General features: G+C 43.0%; 1 protein-coding gene across 1 annotated transcript in view; it reads right to left on the reverse strand.

Annotated features, from left to right (window-relative positions):
• LOC112433530 (NACHT, LRR and PYD domains-containing protein 12-like) overlaps positions 1-26,162 on the reverse strand; it is a 37,339-nt gene extending 11,177 nt beyond the window's left edge. The window contains exons 1-13 of the mRNA XM_076880956.1: positions 26,067-26,162; positions 25,494-25,626; positions 25,034-25,153; positions 23,150-23,269; positions 21,088-21,207; positions 19,204-19,323; positions 15,633-15,752; positions 13,571-13,690; positions 11,687-11,806; positions 9,625-9,744; positions 7,741-7,860; positions 3,325-3,464; positions 1,394-3,203 (exon numbers count right to left, since the gene is read on the reverse strand). Coding sequence (XP_076737071.1) covers positions 1,394-3,203; positions 3,325-3,464; positions 7,741-7,860; positions 9,625-9,744; positions 11,687-11,806; positions 13,571-13,690; positions 15,633-15,752; positions 19,204-19,323; positions 21,088-21,207; positions 23,150-23,269; positions 25,034-25,153; positions 25,494-25,603 — 3,140 coding nt within the window. The 5' untranslated portion in view covers positions 25,604-25,626; positions 26,067-26,162. The remainder of the gene's footprint in view (positions 1-1,393; positions 3,204-3,324; positions 3,465-7,740; positions 7,861-9,624; positions 9,745-11,686; positions 11,807-13,570; positions 13,691-15,632; positions 15,753-19,203; positions 19,324-21,087; positions 21,208-23,149; positions 23,270-25,033; positions 25,154-25,493; positions 25,627-26,066) is intronic.
• Between the last annotated feature and the right edge of the window lie 1,726 nt (positions 26,163-27,888).

Below are 27,888 nucleotides of genomic sequence, written 5' to 3' on the forward strand. Positions count from 1 at the left end.
TTTTAAACCATTCCATTGTTGCCCTGTTGCACCTTTATGTTTAGGGTCGTTGTCCTGCTGGAAGGTGAACCCCCGCCCCAGTCTCAAGTCTTTTGCAGACTCCTATTAGTCGTGCAATGCACAAAGTTGGCCTTTATGGAAGAGTGGCAAGAAGAAAGCCATTGTTAACAGAAAACCAGAAGAATTCCCGTTTGCAGTTTGCCACAAGCCATGTGGGGGACACAGCAAACATGTGGAAGAAAGTGCTCTGGTTAGATGAGACCAAAATGGAACTTTTTGGCCAAAATGCAAAACACTATGTGTGGTGGAAAACTAACACTGCACATCACTCTGAACACACCATCCCCACTGTCAAATATGGTGGTGGCAGCATCATGCTCTGGGGTTGCTTCTCTTCAGCAGGGACAGGGAAGCTGGTCAGAGTTGTTGGGAAGATGGATGGAGCCAAATACAGGGCAATCTTGGAAGAAAACCTCTTGGTGTCCTATGGACAGATTCCCCCACCTGAGCTGTAGATCTCTGCAGCTCGTCCAGACTCACCATGGGCCTCTTGGCTGCATTTCTGATCAGCGCTCTCCTTGTTCAGCCTGTGAGTTCGGCCTTGTCTTGGTAGGGTTACAGTTGTGCCATACTCCTTCCATTTCTGAATGATTGCTTGAACAGTGCTCCGTGGGATGTTCAAGGCTTGGGAAATCTTTTTGTAGCCTAAGCCTGCTTTAAATTTCTCAATAATTTTATCCCTGAACTGTCTGGTGTGTTCTTTGGACTTCATGGTGTTGTTGCTCCCAATATTCTCTTAGACAACCTCTGAGGCCGTCACAGAGCAGCTGTATTTGTACTGACATTAGATCACACACAGGTGCACTCTATTTAGTCATTAGCACTCATCAGGCAATGTCTATGTGCAACTGACTGCACTCAGACCACAGGGGGCTGAATAATTACGCACACCCCACTTTTCAGTTATTTATTTGTAAAAAATGTTTAGAATCATGTATGATTTTTGTTCTACTTCTCACGTGTGCTCCACTTTGTGTTGGTCTTTCACGTAGAATTCCAATGAAATTGATTCATGTTTGTGGCTGTAATGTGACAAAATGTGGGAAAGTTCAAGGGGGCTGAATACTTTTACAAGCCACTGTAGATGTATAAAAATGAAATCATCCAAATAATTTTCTGTAAAAAAACAAAAAACAAAACAAATAAAAACCATTTTCACAGTGTTTGAAACATCTCGACAAGATTTGTGACAAAATTAAATTGATGTGTTATTTTTCCAATAAATAACTGGGACTCTGCAATAAGAAAAATGATTTTGTTTTAGTAAGAATAACTTTAAGAACTAAACTATTGATCTACACTGATTTATAATCTTAATCACATCTGGACTCACCGAGCCTTTCTGCAGTTCTTAACAGCTGGAACCAGTCTCTCTCTACCCTCCTTTGTTGTGTTGTACTTTTCCAGATCCAACTCATCCAAAACCTCCTCTGACATCAGCAGCATATATGCCAGAGCTGTGCACTGAATTCCAGAGAGTTTCTTCTCTGATTTTTTCTGTGACTTTAGGAACTCTTGGATCTCCAGATGTACAGAGAGGTCCTTCATCTCCATGAGACAGTGGAAAATGTTTAGACATCTGTCAGGACACTTGCCATCACTGCTAATCTCCTTTAGGTTGTTGATAACTCTCTGGATGCTTTCAGGATTGTACTCTGCCTGACCCAGCAGACCTCCCAAGAGTCTCTGGTTGGACTTTAGACAGAGGCCATGAAGGAAGCGAACGAACAGTTCCAGTTGGCCGAACATACAGTGGAACGATTTCTCCATGGCTCTGCTCAGAAAACCTTCCAGAGATGAGATATCTTCCAGAGATATCTTATTTCCTTTATCGTCCTCAGTAAGGAAGTTCTGCAGCACCTCTGTCTTCCTGTTGGTGTAACAGTGGAACATGTAGACTGCAGCCAGAAACTCCTGAATGCTCAGATGAACAAAGCAGTAAACTGGTTTCTGGAAGATCACAGACTCTCTTTTGAAGATCTCTGTACAAACTCCTGAGTACACCGAGGCCTCTGTGACATCCAGACCACACTGCTCCAAGTCTTCTTGGTAGAACAGGATGTTTCCTTTCTGCAGATGTTCAAATGCTAGCCTGCCCAGCTTCAAAATAACTTCCCTGTCAGTTCTGGCGAGCTCCTGCTGCTTTATCGCTTGTCCTCCGTGGTACTTGTGCTTTTTCTTTGTCTGAACCAGCAGGAAGTGTGAGTACATGTCAGTCAGGGTCTTGGGCAGCTCTGCTCTCTCCTCTGTAGTCAACATGTGCTCCAGAACTGTAGCAGTGATCCAGCAGAAGACTGGGATTCCACACATAATGTAAAGGCTCCTGGATGTTTTCAAGTGAGAGATAATTCTGCTTGACAGCTCATTCTTTTTGAATCTCCTCCTGAAGTACTCCTCCTTCTGAGCTTCAGTGAAGCCTCGAACTTCTGTCACCCTGTCAACATATGTTGGACGGATTTGACTTGTTGCTGCAGGTCGGGAAGTTATCCAGATGAGAGCAGAGGGAAGCAGATTCCCCTCGATGAGATTTGTCAGCAGCTCACTAATGGTGGACTTCTGTGTGACATCAGACACAAGCTTCCTGTTTGCAAAATCCAACAAAAGTCTGCTTTCATCCAGGCCATCAAAAATGAACAAAAGATGACACATAGTGAGCTTCTCTGCTGTGATGCTCTGTAATGTTGGATAGAAAACTTGGATCAGCTCCAGAAGACTGCACTGCTCATCTCTGACCAAATTCAGCTCCCTGAAAGAAAGCAGAACCACCAAACTAATGTCTTGGTTTTCTAAGCCATCTGCCCAGTCCAGAGTGAACTTCTGCACCAAGAAGGATTTTCCAATGCCAGCAACGCCATATGTCAGAACCACTCTGATGGGTGTCTTTTGATCAGGCAAGGTTTTTAAGATGTCCTGACATCTGATTGATGTTTCATGGAGGATCTTCTTCTTGGAAGTTCTCTCCACCTGCCTGACCTCATGTTGGATTTGAAACTCTTCATTCTGCACATCTGTGATGTAGAGCTCAGTGTAGATCACTCTGAGGGGGGCTTCACTTCCTGTTTTATCAGTTCCTTCATACACATGTTCACATCTGTTAATCAGAGTGAGCTTTAATGCATCTAAAGCTTTTTGCAGACCAGTATCTGTTGAAAGAATGGAAAACAATGAATCTGGAGAGCCCAAAATGCCTGAATAACAGAATAATTAAAAAAACAATATCAACAGAAAGATATTAGATTTTTCTTTGTGCACAGCTGCTCTTACTGGCTGCATGCTGATTATCTCTGGTTCTGGAATTTTCTCTACACTGTGGACAGAAGTCTGATGAATCCTTCAGGGCACCATGACACGACACACAACAGGATGTTGGCTTCCCCACGAAAAAATTATTACGCTTTGTTTCTCTGTGGGGACCAAAAAAAAATTATTCTCACCAAAGAAAAACGGTAAAATCAGACAAACCAAAGTTTAATAGTAGCCCGGGCATCCAAAAAAAACCATGGTTTATGTTTCTAGGCACCCAGTAGTCAATTCTTGACTACAAATTTTGCTTTGGTGCTTAGATTTTATTATGAGATGGATCGCTGATAACTTTCTTCAACAAAGTGAGAAGAAAACTGAAGTCCTTGTTTGTGCTCCTAAAAAATTGGTACCTATGGTTACAGAAACCTTAGGCCCTCTCGCTACATTTGCCAAACCTTCAATCTGTTTTTATTATTAAAAAAAACATTGCTAAGCTGAGTCCCATTGTCTCACGCTCAGAATTAGAAATGGTCATCCATGCATTTGTCTCATCTCGTTTGGATTATTGTAATTCTTTGTTCACTTGTTTATGTAAAGCCTCTGTGGATCATCTGCAAGTTGTTCAGAATGCTGCCGCAAAGCTTCTGACCAAGTCTTCTAAATACTCTCACGTTACACCTCTACTGATCAAGTGGCACTGGCTCCCCATAAAATTCAGAATCCACTTTAAGATTTTGACTTTGACATTCAGGGCTCTGCATGGACAAGGACCAAACTAATATCAGAGATCTTACATCGCCAGCAGCTCCTTGAGGTCATGTGATCAGGGCTTACTGGTCGTCCGTCATACGAGGTTGAAAACGAAAGGCGAACAAGCATTTGTAACTGTAGCCCCCAGACTTTGGAGCTCCCTGCCTTTGAGCCTGAGACCTGTGGACTCAGTGGTTTCATTTAAAAAACAGCTAAAAACTAATATTTTTAAAATTGCTTTTGGTTGATTTCTGTTTTATGTTTTAGCTTTGCTTTGAAGCACATTATGATTGTTATCTTGAGAGGTGCTATACAAATAAAATTTTACTCTACTTACTTTACTTCTTTTCAGTATCTTTAATTTATTTTGTGTTTTGTTGCATTTTACTTTCTGCAAATCACTTTTGTGCCAAAGAAGATAAATCACAGAATCTGAAAGGCAAATTAGACATTATTCCGTAAAATAGATAAAAAACTACTCATGTCACGAGCTGCACATTAACTTTTGAAGTTTGTTAATCAGTCATAAATGTCTGTGCATGAATTGATACGCTTCATAATGTAGCCAAGGTCGGTATCATGGGACATGCCACTGGATGGCACTGTTTCTTTTGGGGTACCTCTTGATGGGGATCTACAGAAACATTCACGGAAGTGCTAGCTTGCATTGGTGTTATGTGGGTGTGCAATGCCGTTTTTCGCTGCCTGGTCTGTTTTAAATGCAAAGAGTGGAACAGTTAAGGCACTGGGAGTTGCTGCAACCGACTTCACTGTTCATGTCAGAGGGATCTCTATGCCATTTTTCTGCTGGATTAATGCATTGTATTTGTTTGAGTTCACACTTGTATTATAATATCTCCATGGATAAGAGGGAAAATGTACCTTTGTTAACTGTTTAATGTGTCTCTGTTTAATTTTAGCACGAGAAGCCACTACAGTTATTTCTGCACTGCTAAGTTTGTTTTGTTTCTGGATGGCTTTATATCAGTCACAAATTGACACTAGACATCTTTGAGTTCCAGATGCTGATGAAGTTGGGAAAATAACCTGCAGTAGCAGTGGGTTACCAGCAGAGATGGGCAGTAACGCATAATCCAATTACTTTTTTCAAGTAACGAGTAAAGTAAGGGATTACTATTGCAAAAAAGGTAATTAGATTACTGTTACTTTCCCGTAAGCACGCTGCGTTACTACGTTAATAAAACCGTGATTTTTTTTTTGCGAGAGTGTCTCATGACAGTGACATAAGCGAGTGCGACATTCGTGTCAACAGCTGTGTGCAGATCAACAATGGATAATATATCGAGTGTGGGAGAGAGTATGAGCATGCAGCGTTTAAAGCGTGGAAGTACTGACCTTACTTTGAGTTTGATTCCGTAAAAAGCGTTCGACACACACACACGGATATATACAGCTACACATGCATACACATGCATACACAAGCTGTGTAAACCAACCATAAATAACCAATCTAAATCTTATAAACATAAAATACAGGATGACAGAAATGAAATGAAGTAAAATGAATATCACAGAATGTACATAAGATGCAGTTGCAGTCTGCTAGTGGGAGCAGGAAGCGAGGGAGCCAGAGAGGGAAGTGATGGAAAGGTACATCTGGGAGACACAGGCAGCAGGAATCATTTCTCTCCAGCAGGGGCTGGACTAGTTTTCATAGCAACTACGAGCAACAAAGGCAATGACTTTGTTGTTTTGTATTGACTATTTTGGTTTATATGAATAAAAAATTAAAAATAAGTACCTCTTGCCTCTGATTAACTCAGCTTTTGAGTCTCTCCACAAAGCCGCCATGTTCACTAAGTTGGATCTTCAAAACACATACCACCTCATTCCCATCCAGTAGGGTGACAAATGGAAGACAGCTCTTAACACCCCGCTCGGACATTTTGAGTATCTCCAAGGTAAGCTCCAACTCTGTGCCTTTTTCCTCACAGGGACTGTCAAGCACAGAGCACATCTATGATGCTGGGGAGAGGGAGCTCCAAGCAATGAAGCGGGTGCTGGATGAGTGCTGCTGCTAGCTTGTTGGGGAGGTTTACCTCTGTTTTGCTAAGAGACTAAATGCTTGCTTGGCCCGTTGGTCCCTGATCTTTGGTCGACTCTGTTGTACTCTCTCTTATCGCCTTGGGTCTAGAAATAAAAAGCCTGATGCTTTCTCAGCCAGTTCTTTTTCAGTCAGAGCAGGAGAAGATTCTGCCTGCCAACTAATTATGCTTCCTATTTTATTGTGAAAATTCTTTTTCCATGTTCAGTGTGTCTAGTTTCACTTCCTCCGTGGCCACATTATGTCCATTCACATCAGCCCTTTCCCCGTGTTTTTCCACTCCCCTTGAACACCTCCTGTGTGTATTTAGTCACTGAGTTTTCATTCATTCTTTGTCTGATTGTATGCTATTCTGCCATGCTCATGCCATATTTACCAGGAGTTTCATGCCATGCCAAGTCTTCGGGTTTTTTATGTCTTTTTTCCATGTTCATGTTAATGTTCAGGGCTTTTTATGTTTAGCACGAGTTCACTCAGGTTAGGTTAGTGTTTAGTTTTGGCTTTGCCATTTTTTTACTGTTAAAACCAGTCTTAATAAATGGCTCGCTTTCTGTTAAGACTAAGTTTGGTTCTTGCATGTCTGTACTTGGTCTACCTCCTCACTCCACTCCCACAGATTGTGACAAGATTGTCACCAGGGAAATCCTTTTAAATCATTTATAGATTTCTATCAAATTAAAGTTTGGATTTCCATTTTGGTTTTTCTGCTATAGACCCACAGAATATTTAATGCATCTTTTATTTCTTAATCCTAGCACTTCTAATCGTGGCAAGGGGTCCCATGAAGCTAGTTAATTAACTCATTTTATGTTACCCAGGGTTCAGTCTAACTATGAACACAGTCACATCAAAGTTGTTGCATTTGCAGTAACAAACCAATCGAAGTCATGGATAGGTGCACTGCAGGGCAGCAGTTAAGAATATAAAACTACAAAAAATCACAGTAAAATTATCAAATATCAAAAATATCAATTAAACACATAAACATTGAAAGCAACACAGCTGCTGTGTGAGTGGTTGTTTTGGGGAAGTCATTTTTGAGGAAAGTTATTTTTCACCATTTTTGGAATACCTTAGAGCAGCGGTCTCCAACCCCCGGGCCTCGGACCGGTACCGGTTCGTGAGTCATTTAGTACCGGGCCGCAAGAGTTGAGGCTCAGGTGTGAAATGTATAGTTTTCAGGGGATTTTTTTCGGTTTTCAGCGTTATTTTGTTATCGTTTTTATCTTTTACTCGTTTTTTTCTTGGTCTTTTCACGTGTGTTATGAATAAATTTCTTTTTTTCGGTACCGGTACTAGTTTTATTTTGTTGTATTTATCCGCGACACCTTAAAGGCCAGAAAATATTGTCAGCCATAATTGTCGGCCATTGTCCGTGGCGCAAAACAGGTTGGGGACCGCTGCCTTAGAGTTTACCCTATAGGTTTGAAGAATGGTCTCTTTGCTTTCCAAAAAAAGCCTTCATTTCATACCTTTTGATCTTTAATCTCAAACAAAACCTGATGTGGAACAGGTTAGGCCACATTCAGTGACTCCAACCCTACAAACCCCTTTGAAATATTATGAAAGACTTCAAAACCAAAATCGTCTTCACTCAGTTGATAGCAGAAGCAGTCTCTTACTGTGTGACTGAGGGTCCATGTTCATGACTGAAGACTGGAGGATAATCTCTGGACGTGTCACTGTTCATGGACACAGAGCTGGATCCTGGAAACTCTGCTCTGTGTTTGTGTTGTTGACGTCTGCAAACGCAAAGACAAAATGAAGAAGCAATTCTTCTTCTGCATTTAACTGTTGTTGGCCACTGAGCTGCTTCTCTCTGTGTCAGATTTATCTGGCTGAAGCTTTCAATTTTGTCACTACTGACATAATTTTTGTAGGACAGTCTGTCACCAACTTCACTGAAAACAAATATCTGGAGATCAAACACATATAACATACTGAACACAACACAGATGTGTGAGTGGTTGGTTGAGAAAAATCAATTAAAGGAAGACACACATGACACACATAAACTCTCAGCTGCCGCCCCATGTGGGAGTGAAAAGTGTGAGCTGTAAGTGAGTGCAGTCCTTATATAATGTGTGCCAGAGCCAATCAATGGTGAAAAAGGGAAACATGGAAAATCTGGTGAGGGGAGGGAGAGTGAGGAAAAAGGGTAAGAAAAACAAGAATCTTGACAACAGCTGTTGTGTGAGTGGTTGTTCTCTATCATATCGAGACTATCTCTCCACGCTGTTATATATTCTATATGTATGTGGTATGACCCCCTCTTGGTCGTGGCGTGTGGATACTCAGGCTAGCCCGGCCACACCCAACAGCTTACGTATAAAACAGCTGTGCAAACTTGACACCGGTGATTGTTTTATCTCCACTTGTTTATGCGTGTGTGGTTGACTGATGGTACCTACTTGTGGTACTGTGTGACTGTGTGTGTGTGATAGTGGCAATGGCAGTGGTGTCCGTTAGTGGAAGCTTGTTTCTGCAGCCTCCCTGGATGCTGCCTCTCTCCTGGCCCTGGTCTCCCTTAGCCCCGGTCTCCCTTAGCAAGACCCTTAGCTTAGCTGCTATGCTCGATTGACTTAGTAGGCTGTGCTCCCCTGGTGTATTGCCCACGTGCCGCAGGTTTACGCAGCCAGCAGAGGCTCAATCAGTGAGCTAAACTTCCTGGCAGCCTACAGGTGTCTCGTTTGCGAGTTCACTCTTGCTGCTTCCCTGTCTGTGGACGGTGAAGCTGCTTGGCTCTGGAGACCGACCTTCGGGTCACGTTCCTTACTCAGCCCGCTAGTGCAGACTGTGTATCCTGGTGTATTGCTCGAGCTTCACCAGTTAACACGCCGGTTGGACCTCACTGTGTCTGACACCTCAGCCAGCGGGTGAGAGTTCTTCATCCTGCAGCATCAGCTCCCTATCTGGCGTATTGCCCACATGTCCCCCGCCTTTGCCTTTTCCCCCCACCTTTGCATCTGGCGGGGCCATGACTGGGGAGGTATGTACAAGTTAGCACATTACACCCTGGGTCAACACACCTGAATCAAATGATTAGTTCATTACCAGGGTTCTGGAAAACTTCAAGACAGGTTGAGGAGGTAATTTAGCCATTTAATTCAGCTTTTTTTGGATCAAGGACACATCTAAAACCTGCAACTGGCCCTTGAGACCTGGAGTTGGACACCCCTGAATGAATGTGTCGTATTAACAGCCTTGGTCATAAATACTAGAAACATGCTAATATGTTAAAAGACGTTAAGCATACTTTTCACCATTTTTGGAAACCGAGTTTATCCTATAGCTTCCAAGAATGGTTAATTTTACTTTCCAAAGGAATAATAGTTCCAAAAGCCTTCATTTCATACCTTTTGATCTTTAATCTCAAACAAAACCTGATGTGGAACAGCTTAGGCCACATTCAGTGACTCCAACCCTACAAACCCCTTTGAAATATTATGAAAGACTTCAAAACCAAAATCGTCTTCACTCAGTTGATAGCAGAAGCAGTCTCTTACTGTGTGACTGAGGGTCCATGTTCATGACTGAAGACTGGAGGATAATCTCTGGACGTGTCACTGTTCATGGACACAGAGCTGGATCCTGGAAACTCTCCTCTGTGTTTGTGTCGCTGATGACTGCAAACACAAACATACAATGAAAAAGATGTTTTTCTTTTACATTTACCTGTTGTTGGCCACTGAGCTGCTTCTCTCTCAGTGTCAGATTTATGAGACAGGCTGTCACCAGAAAACAAATATCTGGAGATCAAACACATAATACATACTGAAAACAACACAGATGTCTTAGTGGTTGTTTGAGGAAAAGAACTTTTTATGAATGTGAGAGAACTTTGAGAGCTTTGTTCAGAAAGACTATTCTTTCACCATTTTCACATTGTAGATACAGTGGGGCAAAAAAGTATTTAGTCAGCCACCGATTGTGCAAGTTCCCCCACTTAAAATGATGACAGAGGTCAGTAATTTGCACCAGAGGTACACTTCAACTGTGAGAGACAGAATGTGGAAAAAAAAAATCCATGAATTCACATGGTAGCATTTGTAAAGAATTTATTCATAAATCAGGGTGGAAAATAAGTATTTGGTCACCTCAAACATGGAAAATCTCTGGCTCTCACTGACCTGTAACGTCTTCTGTAAGACGCTTTTCTTTCCCCCTCTCGTTACCTGTATGAATGGCACCTGTTTGAACTCATCATCTGTATAAAAGACACCTGTCCACAGCCTCAAACAGTCAGACTCCAAACTCCGCCATGGCCAAGACCAAAGAGCTTTCGAAGGACACCAGGAAAAGTATTGTAGACCTGCACCAGACTGGGAAGAGTAGGCAAGCAGCTTGGTGTGAAAAAATCAACTGTGGGAGCAATCATCAGAAAATGGAAGACATACAAGACCACTGATAATCTCCCACGATATGGGGCTCCATGCAAGATCTCATCCCGTGGGGTCAAAATGGTCATGAGAACGGTGAGCAAAGATCCCAGAACCACACGGGGGGACCTGGTGAATGACCTGCAGAGAGCTGGGACCAAAGTAACAAAGGTCACCATCAGTAACACACTACAACGGCAGGGAATCAAATCCCGCAGTGCCAGACATGTTCCGCTGCTGAAGCCAGTGCATGTCCAGGCCCGTCTGAAGTTTGCCAGAGAGCACATGGATGATACAGCAGAGGATTGGGAGAATGTCATGTGGTCAGATGAAACCAAAGTAGAACATTTTGGTATAAACTCAACTCGTCGTGTTTGGAGGACGAAGAATACTGAGTTGCATCCCAAGAACACCATACCTACTGTGAAGCATGGGGGTGGAAACATCATGCTATGGGGCTGTTTTTCTGCCAAGGGGACAGGACGACTGATCCGTGTTAAGGACAGAATGAATGGGGCCATGTATCGTGAGATTTTGAGCCAAAACCTCCTTCCATCAGTGAGAACTTTGAAGATGAAACGAGGCTGGGTCTTCCAACATGACAATGATCCAAAACACACCGCCCGGGCAACAAAGGAGTGGCTCCGTAAGAAGCATTTGAAAGTCCTGGAGTGGCCTAGCCAGTCTCCAGACCTCAACCCCATAGAAAATCTGTGGCGGGAGTTGAAAGTCCGTGTTGCTCGGCGACAGCCCCAAAACATCACTGCTCTCGAGAAGATCTGCATGGAGGAATGGGCCAAAATACCAGCTACTGTGTGTGCAAACCTGGTAACGACCTATAGTAAACGTTTGACCTCTGTTATTGCCAACAAAGGTTATGTTACAAAGTATTGAGTTGTATTTTTGTTATTGACCAAATACTTATTTTCCACCCTGATTTACGAATAAATTCTTTACAAATCCTACCATGTGGATTCATGGATTTTTTTTTCACATTCTGTCTCTCACAGTTGAAGTGTACCTCTGGTGCAAATTACTGACCTCTGTCATCATTTTAGGTGGGGGAACTTGCACAATCGGTGGCTGACTAAATACTTTTTTGCCCCACTGTAGATAGATAGATACATTAAAAAAAGACTTCAAAACCGAAATCATCTTTATTTAGTTGATAGCACAAGCAGTCTCTTACTTTGTCCCTGAGGTTCCAGGTTCATTATTGAAGACTGGAGGATAATCTCTGGACGTGTCACTGTTCATGGACACAGAGCTGGATCCTGGAAACTCTGCTCTGTGTTTGTGTCGCTGATGACTGCAAACACAAACATACAATGAAAAAGATGTTTTTCTTTTACATTTACCTGTTGTTGGCCACTGAGCTGCTTCTCTCTGTGACAGATTTATCTGGCTGAAGCTTTCAATTTTGTCACTACTGACATAATTTTTGTAGGACAGTCTGTCACCAACTTCACTGAAAACAAATATCTGGAGATCAAACACATATAACATACTGAACACAACACAGATGTGTGAGTGGTTGGTTGAGAAAAATCAATTAAAGGAAGACACACATGACACACATAAACTCTCAGCTGCCGCCCCATGCGGGAGTGAAAAGTGTGAGCTGTAAGTGAGTGCAGTCCTTATATAATGTGTGCCAGAGCCAATCAATGGTGAAAAAGGGAAACATGGAAAATCTGGTGAGGGGAGGGAGAGTGAGGAAAAAGGGTAAGAAAAACAAGAATCTTGACAACAGCTGTTGTGTGAGTGGTTGTTCTCTATCATATCGAGACTATCTCTCCACGCTGTTATATATTCTATATGTATGTGGTATGACCCCTTCTTGGTCGTGGTGTGTGGATACTCAGGCTAGCCCGGCCACACCCAACAGCTTACGTATAAAACAGCTGTGCAAACTTGACACCGGTGATTGTTTTATCTCCACTTGTTTGTGCGTGTGTGGTTGACTGATGGTACCTACTTGTGGTACTGTGTGACTGTGTGTGTGTGATAGTGGCAATGGCAGTGGTGTCCGTTAGTGGAAGCTTGTTTCTGCAGCCTCCCTGGATGTTGCCTCTCTCCTGGCCCTGGTCTCCCTTAGCCCCGGTCTCCCTTAGCAAGACCCTTAGCTTAGCTGCTATGCTCGATTGACTTAGTAGGCTGTGCTCCCCTGGTGTATTGCCCACGTGCCGCAGGTTTACGCAGCCAGCAGAGGCTCAATCAGTGAGCTAAACTTCCTGGCAGCCTACAGGTGTCTCGTTTGCGAGTTCACTCTTGCTGCTTCCCTGTCTGTGGACGGTGAAGCTGCTTGGCTCTGGAGACCGACCTTCGGGTCACGTTCCTTACTCAGCCCGCTAGTGCAGACTGTGTATCCTGGCGTATTGCTCGAGCTTCACCAGTTAACACGCCGGTTGGACCTCACTGTGTCTGACACCTCAGCCAGCGGGTGAGAGTTCTTCATCCTGCAGCATCAGCTCCCTATCTGGCGTATTGCCCACATGTCCCCCGCCTTTGCCTTTTCCCCCCACCTTTGCATCTGGCGGGGCCATGACTGGGGAGGTATGTACAAGTTAGCACATTACACCCTGGGTCAACACACCTGAATCAAATGATTAGTTCATTACCAGGGTTCTGGAAAACTTCAAGACAGGTTGAGGAGGTAATTTAGCCATTTAATTCAGCTTTTTTTGGATCAAGGACACATCTAAAACCTGCAACTGGCCCTTGAGACCTGGAGTTGGACACCCCTGAATGAATGTGTCGTATTAACAGCCTTGGTCATAAATACTAGAAACATGCTAATATGTTAAAAGACGTTAAGCATACTTTTCACCATTTTTGGAAACCGAGTTTATCCTATAGCTTCCAAGAATGGTTAATTTTACTTTCCAAAGGAATAATAGTTCCAAAAGCCTTCATTTCCTACCTTTTGATCTTTAATCTCAAACAAAACCTGATGTGGAACAGGTTAGGCCACATTCAGTGACTCCAACCCTACAAACCCCTTTGAAATATTATGAAAGACTTCAAAACCAAAATCGTCTTCACTCAGTTGATAGCAGAAGCAGTCTCTTACTGTGTGACTGAGGGTCCATGTTCATGACTGAAGACTGGAGGATAATCTCTGGACGTGTCACTGTTCATGGACACAGAGCTGGATCCTGGAAACTCTCCTCTGTGTTTGTGTCGCTGATGACTGCAAACACAAACATACAATGAAAAAGATGTTTTTCTTTTACATTTACCTGTTGTTGGCCACTGAGCTGCTTCTCTCTCAGTGTCAGATTTATGAGACAGGCTGTCACCAGAAAACAAATATCTGGAGATCAAACACATAATACATACTGAAAACAACACAGATGTCTTAGTGGTTGTTTGAGGAAAAGAACTTTTTATGAATGTGAGAGAACTTTGAGAGCTTTGTTCAGAAAGACTATTCTTTCACCATTTTCACATTGTAGATACAGTGGGGCAAAAAAGTATTTAGTCAGCCACCGATTGTGCAAGTTCCCCCACTTAAAATGATGACAGAGGTCAGTAATTTGCACCAGAGGTACACTTCAACTGTGAGAGACAGAATGTGGAAAAAAAAAATCCATGAATTCACATGGTAGCATTTGTAAAGAATTTATTCATAAATCAGGGTGGAAAATAAGTATTTGGTCACCTCAAACATGGAAAATCTCTGGCTCTCACTGACCTGTAACGTCTTCTGTAAGACGCTTTTCTTTCCCCCACTCGTTACCTGTATGAATGGCACCTGTTTGAACTCATCATCTGTATAAAAGACACCTGTCCACAGCCTCAAACAGTCAGACTCCAAACTCCGCCATGGCCAAGACCAAAGAGCTTTCGAAGGACACCAGGAAAAGTATTGTAGACCTGCACCAGACTGGGAAGAGTAGGCAAGCAGCTTGGTGTGAAAAAATCAACTGTGGGAGCAATCATCAGAAAATGGAAGACATACAAGACCACTGATAATCTCCCACGATATGGGGCTCCATGCAAGATCTCATCCCGTGGGGTCAAAATGGTCATGAGAACGGTGAGCAAAGATCCCAGAACCACACGGGGGGACCTGGTGAATGACCTGCAGAGAGCTGGGACCAAAGTAACAAAGGTCACCATCAGTAACACACTACAACGGCAGGGAATCAAATCCCGCAGTGCCAGACGTGTTCCGCTGCTGAAGCCAGTGCATGTCCAGGCCCGTCTGAAGTTTGCCAGAGAGCACATGGATGATACAGCAGAGGATTGGGAGAATGTCATGTGGTCAGATGAAACCAAAGTAGAACATTTTGGTATAAACTCAACTCGTCGTGTTTGGAGGACGAAGAATACTGAGTTGCATCCCAAGAACACCATACCTACTGTGAAGCATGGGGGTGGAAACATCATGCTATGGGGCTGTTTTTCTGCCAAGGGGACAGGACGACTGATCCGTGTTAAGGACAGAATGAATGGGGCCATGTATCGTGAGATTTTGAGCCAAAACCTCCTTCCATCAGTGAGAACTTTGAAGATGAAACGAGGCTGGGTCTTCCAACATGACAATGATCCAAAACACACCGCCCGGGCAACAAAGGAGTGGCTCCGTAAGAAGCATTTGAAAGTCCTGGAGTGGCCTAGCCAGTCTCCAGACCTCAACCCCATAGAAAATCTGTGGCGGGAGTTGAAAGTCCGTGTTGCTCGGCGACAGCCCCAAAACATCACTGCTCTCGAGAAGATCTGCATGGAGGAATGGGCCAAAATACCAGCTACTGTGTGTGCAAACCTGGTAAAGACCTATAGTAAACGTTTGACCTCTGTTATTGCCAACAAAGGTTATGTTACAAAGTATTGAGTTGTATTTTTGTTATTGACCAAATACTTATTTTCCACCCTGATTTACGAATAAATTCTTTACAAATCCTACCATGTGGATTCATGGATTTTTTTTTCACATTCTGTCTCTCACAGTTGAAGTGTACCTCTGGTGCAAATTACTGACCTCTGTCATCATTTTAGGTGGGGGAACTTGCACAATCGGTGGCTGACTAAATACTTTTTTGCCCCACTGTAGATAGATAGATACATTAAAAAAAGACTTCAAAACCGAAATCATCTTTATTTAGTTGATAGCACAAGCAGTCTCTTACTTTGTCCCTGAGGTTCCAGGTTCATTATTGAAGACTGGAGGATAATCTCTGGACGTGTCACTGTTCATGGACACAGAGCTGGATCCTGGAAACTCTGCTCTGTGTTTGTGTCGCTGATGACTGCAAACACAAACATACAATGAAAAAGATGTTTTTCTTTTACATTTACCTGTTGTTGGCCACTGAGCTGCTTCTCTCTGTGACAGATTTATCTGGCTGAAGCTTTCAATTTTGTCACTACTGACATAATTTTTGTAGGACAGTCTGTCACCAACTTCACTGAAAACAAATATCTGGAGATCAAACACATATAACATACTGAACACAACACAGATGTGTGAGTGGTTGGTTGAGAAAAATCAATTAAAGGAAGACACACATGACACACATAAACTCTCAGCTGCCGCCCCATGTGGGAGTGAAAAGTGTGAGCTGTAAGTGAGTGCAGTCCTTATATAATGTGTGCCAGAGCCAATCAATGGTGAAAAAGGGAAACATGGAAAATCTGGTGAGGGGAGGGAGAGTGAGGAAAAAGGGTAAGAAAAACAAGAATCTTGACAACAGCTGTTGTGTGAGTGGTTGTTCTCTATCATATCGAGACTATCTCTCCACGCTGTTATATATTCTCAGAGGTGGGACCAAGTCATTGTTTTGCAAGTCTCAAGTAAGTCTCAAGTCTTTATCCTCAAGTCTCAAGTCAAGTCTCAAGTAATGTCAGGCAAGTCAGAGTCGAGTCTCAAGTCACTGGTGTAAAAGTCCGAGTCAAGTCACAAGTCTGAAATTTTGAATTTCAAGTCCTTTCGAGTCATTCAAAAAAACGAAAAAAAGCATGTTGCAGTTATGCTAAATGTAAATATTAGACCATGTAATTTTTAAATCTGTGTTTTTCTCAACACATGACAAAATAGTGAACTTAGAAAATATACACAAATTGTGAAATTGCACCTCTTTAAAATGCAGCTCAATTAAACCTAGCTCCAAGAATAATTTTCACCGACAGTTCTGAGATAAGCTGCATGTTATTCTTGGATGCGCTTGTAGGACCGGCTTTAAAATCGCATGACAAAAATATCATACACATTAAAAAAAAACTGCATCACCAACGTAGCCTGGACAACATTTGCTAGTTAGATGAAGTCAGCTATCTCATCGTAGCATATTTATATGCATATTTATAATCATACGGTTCTTGGAGTGAGTGCATACACTCATGAAGTTTAGTAACTTCCGGTCACTGCAACAAGCCCAGGTACAGTTTACCGACGGATGGGTGCAGGACCTTGAAATGCACCGTGTAGAACGAAAGACCATCGTACGTATCATAAGTTTACCAGTCTCACAAATCGTCGTCATGAATACACATTCGTTAACCGTTTATTAATAGGACCTTTGAGCTCAACGGTAATTAATTAGTAGTGGAAATAATTTCTGGTAGCATCACAGAAATGTAGCAGTGACAATAATATTGTATGCTGTAATCGTACTGGGCAATTAGTGATACAAAAAACCTGTTTTATCCTGTGAATAAAAGTATATGTTTTTGTCAATGTACCATAATAACAGAAGCGAAACGCAATATTGTGTCAGGACAATTCACTATTTATGCACAATAAACAAAGGAGCATAGCGCGACAATTTCTGTTCAGCGCCAGACTTGCTTGTAACCTATATCACCAATTATGTTATGAAAATGACGTATTAACTACTAAAAAACACTGACCTTTGTGTAAATGCTTGGAGCAGACTAACCTGTGAGCTGGAGTGTTCTGGGACGTTATATTTGGTCTTTGAATGGCTGCAATCCAGGCCATCCGTCGCGTCTTTGTTACTTCGGAAACATGGCTCGAACAATTTCTCTTCAACGACATAATCCGATAACAACCGATCTCTTTACCCGTCGGCTTCCCGTGGCTGTCATGCGACCGGCTATTGCAGTTAATAATACAACAGCTTCTTGACATTTTTGTGTTTCTTTTTATCGCTGTATAACTGATTTCAATTGAAAGTCTGTGTGCGCTAGTACCTCTTGCCACAAGTTCCCAGAATCCTTTGCGGTTCTACCCGTGAATGACGTCACATTTTCAATCTCTATATAATATGCATGTTAAATTTTATATTTGGGGTAAAATATCAAGTCTTTTCAAGTAAACCGGTTCAAGTCCAATTCAAGTCCCAAGTCATTGGTGTAAAAGTCCAAGTCAAGTCACAAGTCTTAGAACATTTTTTCAAGTCAAGTCTAAAGTCATAAAATTAATGACTCGAGTCTGACTCGAGTCCAAGTCATGTGACTCGAGTCCACACCTCTGTATATTCTATATGTATGTGGTATGACCCCTTCTTGGTCGTGGTGTGTGGATACTCAGGCTAGCCCGGCCACACCCAACAGCTTACGTATAAAACAGCTGTGCAAACTTGACACCGGTGATTGTTTTATCTCCACTTGTTTGTGCGTGTGTGGTTGACTGATGGTACCTACTTGTGGTACTGTGTGACTGTGTGTGTGTGATAGTGGCAATGGCAGTGGTGTCCGTTAGTGGAAGCTTGTTTCTGCAGCCTCCCTGGATGTTGCCTCTCTCCTGGCCCTGGTCTCCCTTAGCCCCGGTCTCCCTTAGCAAGACCCTTAGCTTAGCTGCTATGCTCGATTGACTTAGTAGGCTGTGCTCCCCTGGTGTATTGCCCACGTGCCGCAGGTTTACGCAGCCAGCAGAGGCTCAATCAGTGAGCTAAACTTCCTGGCAGCCTACAGGTGTCTCGTTTGCGAGTTCACTCTTGCTGCTTCCCTGTCTGTGGACGGTGAAGCTGCTTGGCTCTGGAGACCGACCTTCGGGTCACGTTCCTTACTCAGCCCGCTAGTGCAGACTGTGTATCCTGGCGTATTGCTCGAGCTTCACCAGTTAACACGCCGGTTGGACCTCACTGTGTCTGACACCTCAGCCAGCGGGTGAGAGTTCTTCATCCTGCAGCATCAGCTCCCTATCTGGCGTATTGCCCACATGTCCCCCGCCTTTGCCTTTTCCCCCCACCTTTGCATCTGGCGGGGCCATGACTGGGGAGGTATGTACAAGTTAGCACATTACACCCTGGGTCAACACACCTGAATCAAATGATTAGTTCATTACCAGGGTTCTGGAAAACTTCAAGACAGGTTGAGGAGGTAATTTAGCCATTTAATTCAGCTTTTTTTGGATCAAGGACACATCTAAAACCTGCAACTGGCCCTTGAGACCTGGAGTTGGACACCCCTGAATGAATGTGTCGTATTAACAGCCTTGGTCATAAATACTAGAAACATGCTAATATGTTAAAAGACGTTAAGCATACTTTTCACCATTTTTGGAAACCGAGTTTATCCTATAGCTTCCAAGAATGGTTAATTTTACTTTCCAAAGGAATAATAGTTCCAAAAGCCTTCATTTCCTACCTTTTGATCTTTAATCTCAAACAAAACCTGATGTGGAACAGGTTAGGCCACATTCAGTGACTCCAACCCTACAAACCCCTTTGAAATATTATGAAAGACTTCAAAACCAAAATCGTCTTCACTCAGTTGATAGCAGAAGCAGTCTCTTACTGTGTGACTGAGGGTCCATGTTCATGACTGAAGACTGGAGGATAATCTCTGGACGTGTCACTGTTCATGGACACAGAGCTGGATCCTGGAAACTCTCCTCTGTGTTTGTGTCGCTGATGACTGCAAACACAAACATACAATGAAAAAGATGTTTTTCTTTTACATTTACCTGTTGTTGGCCACTGAGCTGCTTCTCTCTGTGACAGATTTATCTGGCTGAAGCTTTCAATTTTGTCACTACTGACATAATTTTTGTAGGACAGTCTGTCACCAACTTCACTGAAAACAAATATCTGGAGATCAAACACATATAACATACTGAACACAACACAGATGTGTGAGTGGTTGGTTGAGAAAAATCAATTAAAGGAAGACACACATGACACACATAAACTCTCAGCTGCCGCCCCATGTGGGAGTGAAAAGTGTGAGCTGTAAGTGAGTGCAGTCCTTATATAATGTGTGCCAGAGCCAATCAATGGTGAAAAAGGGAAACATGGAAAATCTGGTGAGGGGAGGGAGAGTGAGGAAAAAGGGTAAGAAAAACAAGAATCTTGACAACAGCTGTTGTGTGAGTGGTTGTTCTCTATCATATCGAGACTATCTCTCCACGCTGTTATATATTCTATATGTATGTGGTATGACCCCTTCTTGGTCGTGGTGTGTGGATACTCAGGCTAGCCCGGCCACACCCAACAGCTTACGTATAAAACAGCTGTGCAAACTTGACACCGGTGATTGTTTTATCTCCACTTGTTTGTGCGTGTGTGGTTGACTGATGGTACCTACTTGTGGTACTGTGTGACTGTGTGTGTGTGATAGTGGCAATGGCAGTGGTGTCCGTTAGTGGAAGCTTGTTTCTGCAGCCTCCCTGGATGTTGCCTCTCTCCTGGCCCTGGTCTCCCTTAGCCCCGGTCTCCCTTAGCAAGACCCTTAGCTTAGCTGCTATGCTCGATTGACTTAGTAGGCTGTGCTCCCCTGGTGTATTGCCCACGTGCCGCAGGTTTACGCAGCCAGCAGAGGCTCAATCAGTGAGCTAAACTTCCTGGCAGCCTACAGGTGTCTCGTTTGCGAGTTCACTCTTGCTGCTTCCCTGTCTGTGGACGGTGAAGCTGCTTGGCTCTGGAGACCGACCTTCGGGTCACGTTCCTTACTCAGCCCGCTAGTGCAGACTGTGTATCCTGGCGTATTGCTCGAGCTTCACCAGTTAACACGCCGGTTGGACCTCACTGTGTCTGACACCTCAGCCAGCGGGTGAGAGTTCTTCATCCTGCAGCATCAGCTCCCTATCTGGCGTATTGCCCACATGTCTCCCGCCTTTGCCTTTTCCCCCCACCTTTGCATCTGGCGGGGCCATGACTGGGGAGGTATGTACAAGTTAGCACATTACACCCTGGGTCAACACACCTGAATCAAATGATTAGTTCATTACCAGGGTTCTGGAAAACTTCAAGACAGGTTGAGGAGGTAATTTAGCCATTTAATTCAGCTTTTTTTGGATCAAGGACACATCTAAAACCTGCAACTGGCCCTTGAGACCTGGAGTTGGACACCCCTGAATGAATGTGTCGTATTAACAGCCTTGGTCATAAATACTAGAAACATGCTAATATGTTAAAAGACGTTAAGCATACTTTTCACCATTTTTGGAAACCGAGTTTATCCTATAGCTTCCAAGAATGGTTAATTTTACTTTCCAAAGGAATAATAGTTCCAAAAGCCTTCATTTCCTACCTTTTGATCTTTAATCTCAAACAAAACCTGATGTGGAACAGGTTAGGCCACATTCAGTGACTCCAACCCTACAAACCCCTTTGAAATATTATGAAAGACTTCAAAACCAAAATCGTCTTCACTCAGTTGATAGCAGAAGCAGTCTCTTACTGTGTGACTGAGGGTCCATGTTCATGACTGAAGACTGGAGGATAATCTCTGGACGTGTCACTGTTCATGGACACAGAGCTGGATCCTGGAAACTCTCCTCTGTGTTTGTGTCGCTGATGACTGCAAACACAAACATACAATGAAAAAGATGTTTTTCTTTTACATTTACCTGTTGTTGGCCACTGAGCTGCTTCTCTCTCAGTGTCAGATTTATGAGACAGGCTGTCACCAGAAAACAAATATCTGGAGATCAAACACATAATACATACTGAAAACAACACAGATGTCTTAGTGGTTGTTTGAGGAAAAGAACTTTTTATGAATGTGAGAGAACTTTGAGAGCTTTGTTCAGAAAGACTATTCTTTCACCATTTTCACATTGTAGATACAGTGGGGCAAAAAAGTATTTAGTCAGCCACCGATTGTGCAAGTTCCCCCACTTAAAATGATGACAGAGGTCAGTAATTTGCACCAGAGGTACACTTCAACTGTGAGAGACAGAATGTGGAAAAAAAAAATCCATGAATTCACATGGTAGCATTTGTAAAGAATTTATTCATAAATCAGGGTGGAAAATAAGTATTTGGTCACCTCAAACATGGAAAATCTCTGGCTCTCACTGACCTGTAACGTCTTCTGTAAGACGCTTTTCTTTCCCCCTCTCGTTACCTGTATGAATGGCACCTGTTTGAACTCATCATCTGTATAAAAGACACCTGTCCACAGCCTCAAACAGTCAGACTCCAAACTCCGCCATGGCCAAGACCAAAGAGCTTTCGAAGGACACCAGGAAAAGTATTGTAGACCTGCACCAGACTGGGAAGAGTAGGCAAGCAGCTTGGTGTGAAAAAATCAACTGTGGGAGCAATCATCAGAAAATGGAAGACATACAAGACCACTGATAATCTCCCACGATATGGGGCTCCATGCAAGATCTCATCCCGTGGGGTCAAAATGGTCATGAGAACGGTGAGCAAAGATCCCAGAACCACACGGGGGGACCTGGTGAATGACCTGCAGAGAGCTGGGACCAAAGTAACAAAGGTCACCATCAGTAACACACTACAACGGCAGGGAATCAAATCCCGCAGTGCCAGACGTGTTCCGCTGCTGAAGCCAGTGCATGTCCAGGCCCGTCTGAAGTTTGCCAGAGAGCACATGGATGATACAGCAGAGGATTGGGAGAATGTCATGTGGTCAGATGAAACCAAAGTAGAACATTTTGGTATAAACTCAACTCGTCGTGTTTGGAGGACGAAGAATACTGAGTTGCATCCCAAGAACACCATACCTACTGTGAAGCATGGGGGTGGAAACATCATGCTATGGGGCTGTTTTTCTGCCAAGGGGACAGGACGACTGATCCGTGTTAAGGACAGAATGAATGGGGCCATGTATCGTGAGATTTTGAGCCAAAACCTCCTTCCATCAGTGAGAACTTTGAAGATGAAACGAGGCTGGGTCTTCCAACATGACAATGATCCAAAACACACCGCCCGGGCAACAAAGGAGTGGCTCCGTAAGAAGCATTTGAAAGTCCTGGAGTGGCCTAGCCAGTCTCCAGACCTCAACCCCATAGAAAATCTGTGGCGGGAGTTGAAAGTCCGTGTTGCTCGGCGACAGCCCCAAAACATCACTGCTCTCGAGAAGATCTGCATGGAGGAATGGGCCAAAATACCAGCTACTGTGTGTGCAAACCTGGTAAAGACCTATAGTAAACGTTTGACCTCTGTTATTGCCAACAAAGGTTATGTTACAAAGTATTGAGTTGTATTTTTGTTATTGACCAAATACTTATTTTCCACCCTGATTTACGAATAAATTCTTTACAAATCCTACCATGTGGATTCATGGATTTTTTTTTCACATTCTGTCTCTCACAGTTGAAGTGTACCTCTGGTGCAAATTACTGACCTCTGTCATCATTTTAGGTGGGGGAACTTGCACAATCGGTGGCTGACTAAATACTTTTTTGCCCCACTGTAGATAGATAGATACATTAAAAAAAGACTTCAAAACCGAAATCATCTTTATTTAGTTGATAGCACAAGCAGTCTCTTACTTTGTCCCTGAGGTTCCAGGTTCATTATTGAAGACTGGAGGATAATCTCTGGACGTGTCACTGTTCATGGACACAGAGCTGGATCCTGGAAACTCTGCTCTGTGTTTGTGTCGCTGATGACTGCAAACACAAACATACAATGAAAAAGATGTTTTTCTTTTACATTTACCTGTTGTTGGCCACTGAGCTGCTTCTCTCTGTGACAGATTTATCTGGCTGAAGCTTTCAATTTTGTCACTACTGACATAATTTTTGTAGGACAGTCTGTCACCAACTTCACTGAAAACAAATATCTGGAGATCAAACACATATAACATACTGAACACAACACAGATGTGTGAGTGGTTGGTTGAGAAAAATCAATTAAAGGAAGACACACATGACACACATAAACTCTCAGCTGCCGCCCCATGTGGGAGTGAAAAGTGTGAGCTGTAAGTGAGTGCAGTCCTTATATAATGTGTGCCAGAGCCAATCAATGGTGAAAAAGGGAAACATGGAAAATCTGGTGAGGGGAGGGAGAGTGAGGAAAAAGGGTAAGAAAAACAAGAATCTTGACAACAGCTGTTGTGTGAGTGGTTGTTCTCTATCATATCGAGACTATCTCTCCACGCTGTTATATATTCTATATGTATGTGGTATGACCCCCTCTTGGTCGTGGCGTGTGGATACTCAGGCTAGCCCGGCCACACCCAACAGCTTACGTATAAAACAGCTGTGCAAACTTGACACCGGTGATTGTTTTATCTCCACTTGTTTATGCGTGTGTGGTTGACTGATGGTACCTACTTGTGGTACTGTGTGACTGTGTGTGTGTGATAGTGGCAATGGCAGTGGTGTCCGTTAGTGGAAGCTTGTTTCTGCAGCCTCCCTGGATGCTGCCTCTCTCCTGGCCCTGGTCTCCCTTAGCCCCGGTCTCCCTTAGCAAGACCCTTAGCTTAGCTGCTATGCTCGATTGACTTAGTAGGCTGTGCTCCCCTGGTGTATTGCCCACGTGCCGCAGGTTTACGCAGCCAGCAGAGGCTCAATCAGTGAGCTAAACTTCCTGGCAGCCTACAGGTGTCTCGTTTGCGAGTTCACTCTTGCTGCTTCCCTGTCTGTGGACGGTGAAGCTGCTTGGCTCTGGAGACCGACCTTCGGGTCACGTTCCTTACTCAGCCCGCTAGTGCAGACTGTGTATCCTGGTGTATTGCTCGAGCTTCACCAGTTAACACGCCGGTTGGACCTCACTGTGTCTGACACCTCAGCCAGCGGGTGAGAGTTCTTCATCCTGCAGCATCAGCTCCCTATCTGGCGTATTGCCCACATGTCCCCCGCCTTTGCCTTTTCCCCCCACCTTTGCATCTGGCGGGGCCATGACTGGGGAGGTATGTACAAGTTAGCACATTACACCCTGGGTCAACACACCTGAATCAAATGATTAGTTCATTACCAGGGTTCTGGAAAACTTCAAGACAGGTTGAGGAGGTAATTTAGCCATTTAATTCAGCTTTTTTTGGATCAAGGACACATCTAAAACCTGCAACTGGCCCTTGAGACCTGGAGTTGGACACCCCTGAATGAATGTGTCGTATTAACAGCCTTGGTCATAAATACTAGAAACATGCTAATATGTTAAAAGACGTTAAGCATACTTTTCACCATTTTTGGAAACCGAGTTTATCCTATAGCTTCCAAGAATGGTTAATTTTACTTTCCAAAGGAATAATAGTTCCAAAAGCCTTCATTTCCTACCTTTTGATCTTTAATCTCAAACAAAACCTGATGTGGAACAGCTTAGGCCACATTCAGTGACTCCAACCCTACAAACCCCTTTGAAATATTATGAAAGACTTCAAAACCAAAATCGTCTTCACTCAGTTGATAGCAGAAGCAGTCTCTTACTGTGTGACTGAGGGTCCATGTTCATGACTGAAGACTGGAGGATAATCTCTGGACGTGTCACTGTTCATGGACACAGAGCTGGATCCTGGAAACTCTCCTCTGTGTTTGTGTCGCTGATGACTGCAAACACAAACATACAATGAAAAAGATGTTTTTCTTTTACATTTACCTGTTGTTGGCCACTGAGCTGCTTCTCTCTCAGTGTCAGATTTATGAGACAGGCTGTCACCAGAAAACAAATATCTGGAGATCAAACACATAATACATACTGAAAACAACACAGATGTCTTAGTGGTTGTTTGAGGAAAAGAACTTTTTATGAATGTGAGAGAACTTTGAGAGCTTTGTTCAGAAAGACTATTCTTTCACCATTTTCACATTGTAGATAGATAGATACATTAAAAAAGACTTCAAAACCGAAATCATCTTTATTTAGTTGATAGCACAAGCAGTCTCTTACTTTGTCCCTGAGGTTCCAGGTTCATTATTGAAGACTGGAGGATAATCTCTGGACGTGTCACTGTTCATGGACACAGAGCTGGATCCTGGAAACTCCGCTCTGTACTCCATCAATCCACTCAACTTTAGGCTTCCTGACAGAGAAACAAAGAACACTGACTATGACTACAGCAGAAAAACAAACATCAAAAACATTTTTATAGACACCTGTAACTGGCAGAACAGGAAATACAGGATACACAGATGCACACACAGTTCTAGCGTGTATTAAACCCAGCTTACTTTCTACCTCATAAATCAACAGATACTTTTACTCTCTTACAGCCCACTGAGAAATAGAGAACTCAGCACAAGAAGAAAAATGTCAGTCTGACCATAAACCAAAGCCTTATTTCCAATCATCACATTTCTTTTTGGAAGGTGTCACAAACTCAAGTACTAAAATGGACCAAAACAATTTCCAAATTTTTTTGTTCTACCTTGACAAACATTAATTCCTATTTCTTAACTTTTTCTCATAAGAAACATTTTTTCCTATTATTCTGACACCCCATAAATGCTCAGTAACACTCACCTTGATTTCACTTGTCTGCTTCGTGACTGCAAAAACTGAAATTACAGTATTTTGTTTCCTCCTCACCTCAGCAGAGCAGCTCCTTCCTTCTCCACAGGAACTTGTATGACTACATTCCCAGTGTGTTAACCAGTGGTTAGCACAGACTGAAGAGATATATCTTTGCTTAAATGCCACAAATAAGAGCGTGAATATAATTTAAATATCAACTAGACCTGCTAAACACAATCAATTCATTTTTAATTCAACTGACTTTTATTCAAGTAGCACCTAAGAACAACAACAGTCATTTCAAAGCACAAATAACATTAAGACAAACCCGTTTGAGTGAGTATTTGGTGACAGTTGGAAGGAAAAGCTCCTCTTTAAAAGGAAGAAACCTTCAGCAGTAGTAAGACCTTTGCACACAGCACATGTGGGGATCTGCTCTAAAACCCAGTATTTTCTATCGATTGCGCTGCACAATAATGGTTTCCCACTGCATCAAGGAAAGCACAGTGAAAGCGTGGCAGTGAAAGAAATATTTGAGCATTTATTCTAGCTAGTGGATGGCAGAGCTCATGCAATGCCCTATGTGAAGAAACCTTCAGGCTCAGGGAGGGGATGTTATCTGCCACAACAGGTTGAGGGTTAGAAAAGTGAGACGTACTCTTAAAAGCTGAAAAAAAGGATTTCATGGACATAGTAACCACCCGTCTTTACTTCATGTCCAGCAACAATGGTACACTCACTTGGTGTTGGCTCTCAATGCAGTATTAATATCACTTGCTGTTCCCAGTGCAACAAATAAATAATCGCAGCACAGAAGGGTCTATGTGTTCAACAACAATGATGGTTTCTGACCTTTAATGAAATGAAACCATTAATAGGAGCTGAAACAATACAAACATAGAATGTTACAGGAGCTCAGTGTAAGGACAAGAAAGACATTGTGGACAAAACAGGACATGCCCCCATAATCTTTAGTTACAATATTATAGTTATTTAAATGGTCTGATTGTTCAAATATGTATTTTCTTTGATTGTGGTAAAATAATGTGTGCCCCAGTCTCCAAAAATGACATAGTGCAGGAAGGGTAGTTATTCCTCTGTTATACCACAAGAGGGAGTATCCCCTAAAATGAGCACCTCTAGCGGGAGTAAATAAGCCCAGCCACTACCCATAAGGCAGTGCGCCTATAAGAGTTGTGTGAGACTGCAAAAGTGTGTAACGTTGTGCTATGTCCATGTATATATTTGCAGGTAAGCAGATACAAGATGGTAAATAACTTAAAATGTATCTACAGATGAGTCCACGGGGTTGCAGAGAATGTGGGAAAGTTGGCCGTTAATCCCCACTATGTGTCATTAGTGTATAAGTTATTGGTAGCGATGTGATTGTTAATGTTTCTTCCAAAAAGCTTTACAGTTGACAGTTATTGTGTAGATTAATAATTACTTTCTTGAACTGTAAACTACAGGTTTGTGACTTAGCTTCTTGGAGGTGAGACATACGTGTCATGTTCAGTGGTTGAACCTGCTTTCTGCCACCTGCATCACACGATGGAGGTCTCCGATGATGACTCAAACTATAAGGTGAAATTTAAGACCTATTCCAATGTGCAGCTGCACTCAGCCATCAGTGTCTCAAGATAGCTACTGTGCTTGACCCACGCTTTAAGGATTTAAAGTGTCTTGCAAGGGGAGAGCGAAAAGAGGTTTGGACCAGCCTTGAGGCCCTGCTGTAGGAACGGTGCAAAGATGACACCACAAAGGAGCCAGCAAAGATAAAGAGCCACCTCCTCCCTTCATTTTCTTCAGAGTCTGATTCAGATGAGGAAGC

Source organism: Maylandia zebra, unplaced genomic scaffold, assembly GCF_041146795.1.
Source record: "Maylandia zebra isolate NMK-2024a unplaced genomic scaffold, Mzebra_GT3a scaffold02, whole genome shotgun sequence".
Classification (NCBI taxonomy): domain Eukaryota; kingdom Metazoa; phylum Chordata; class Actinopteri; order Cichliformes; family Cichlidae; genus Maylandia; species Maylandia zebra.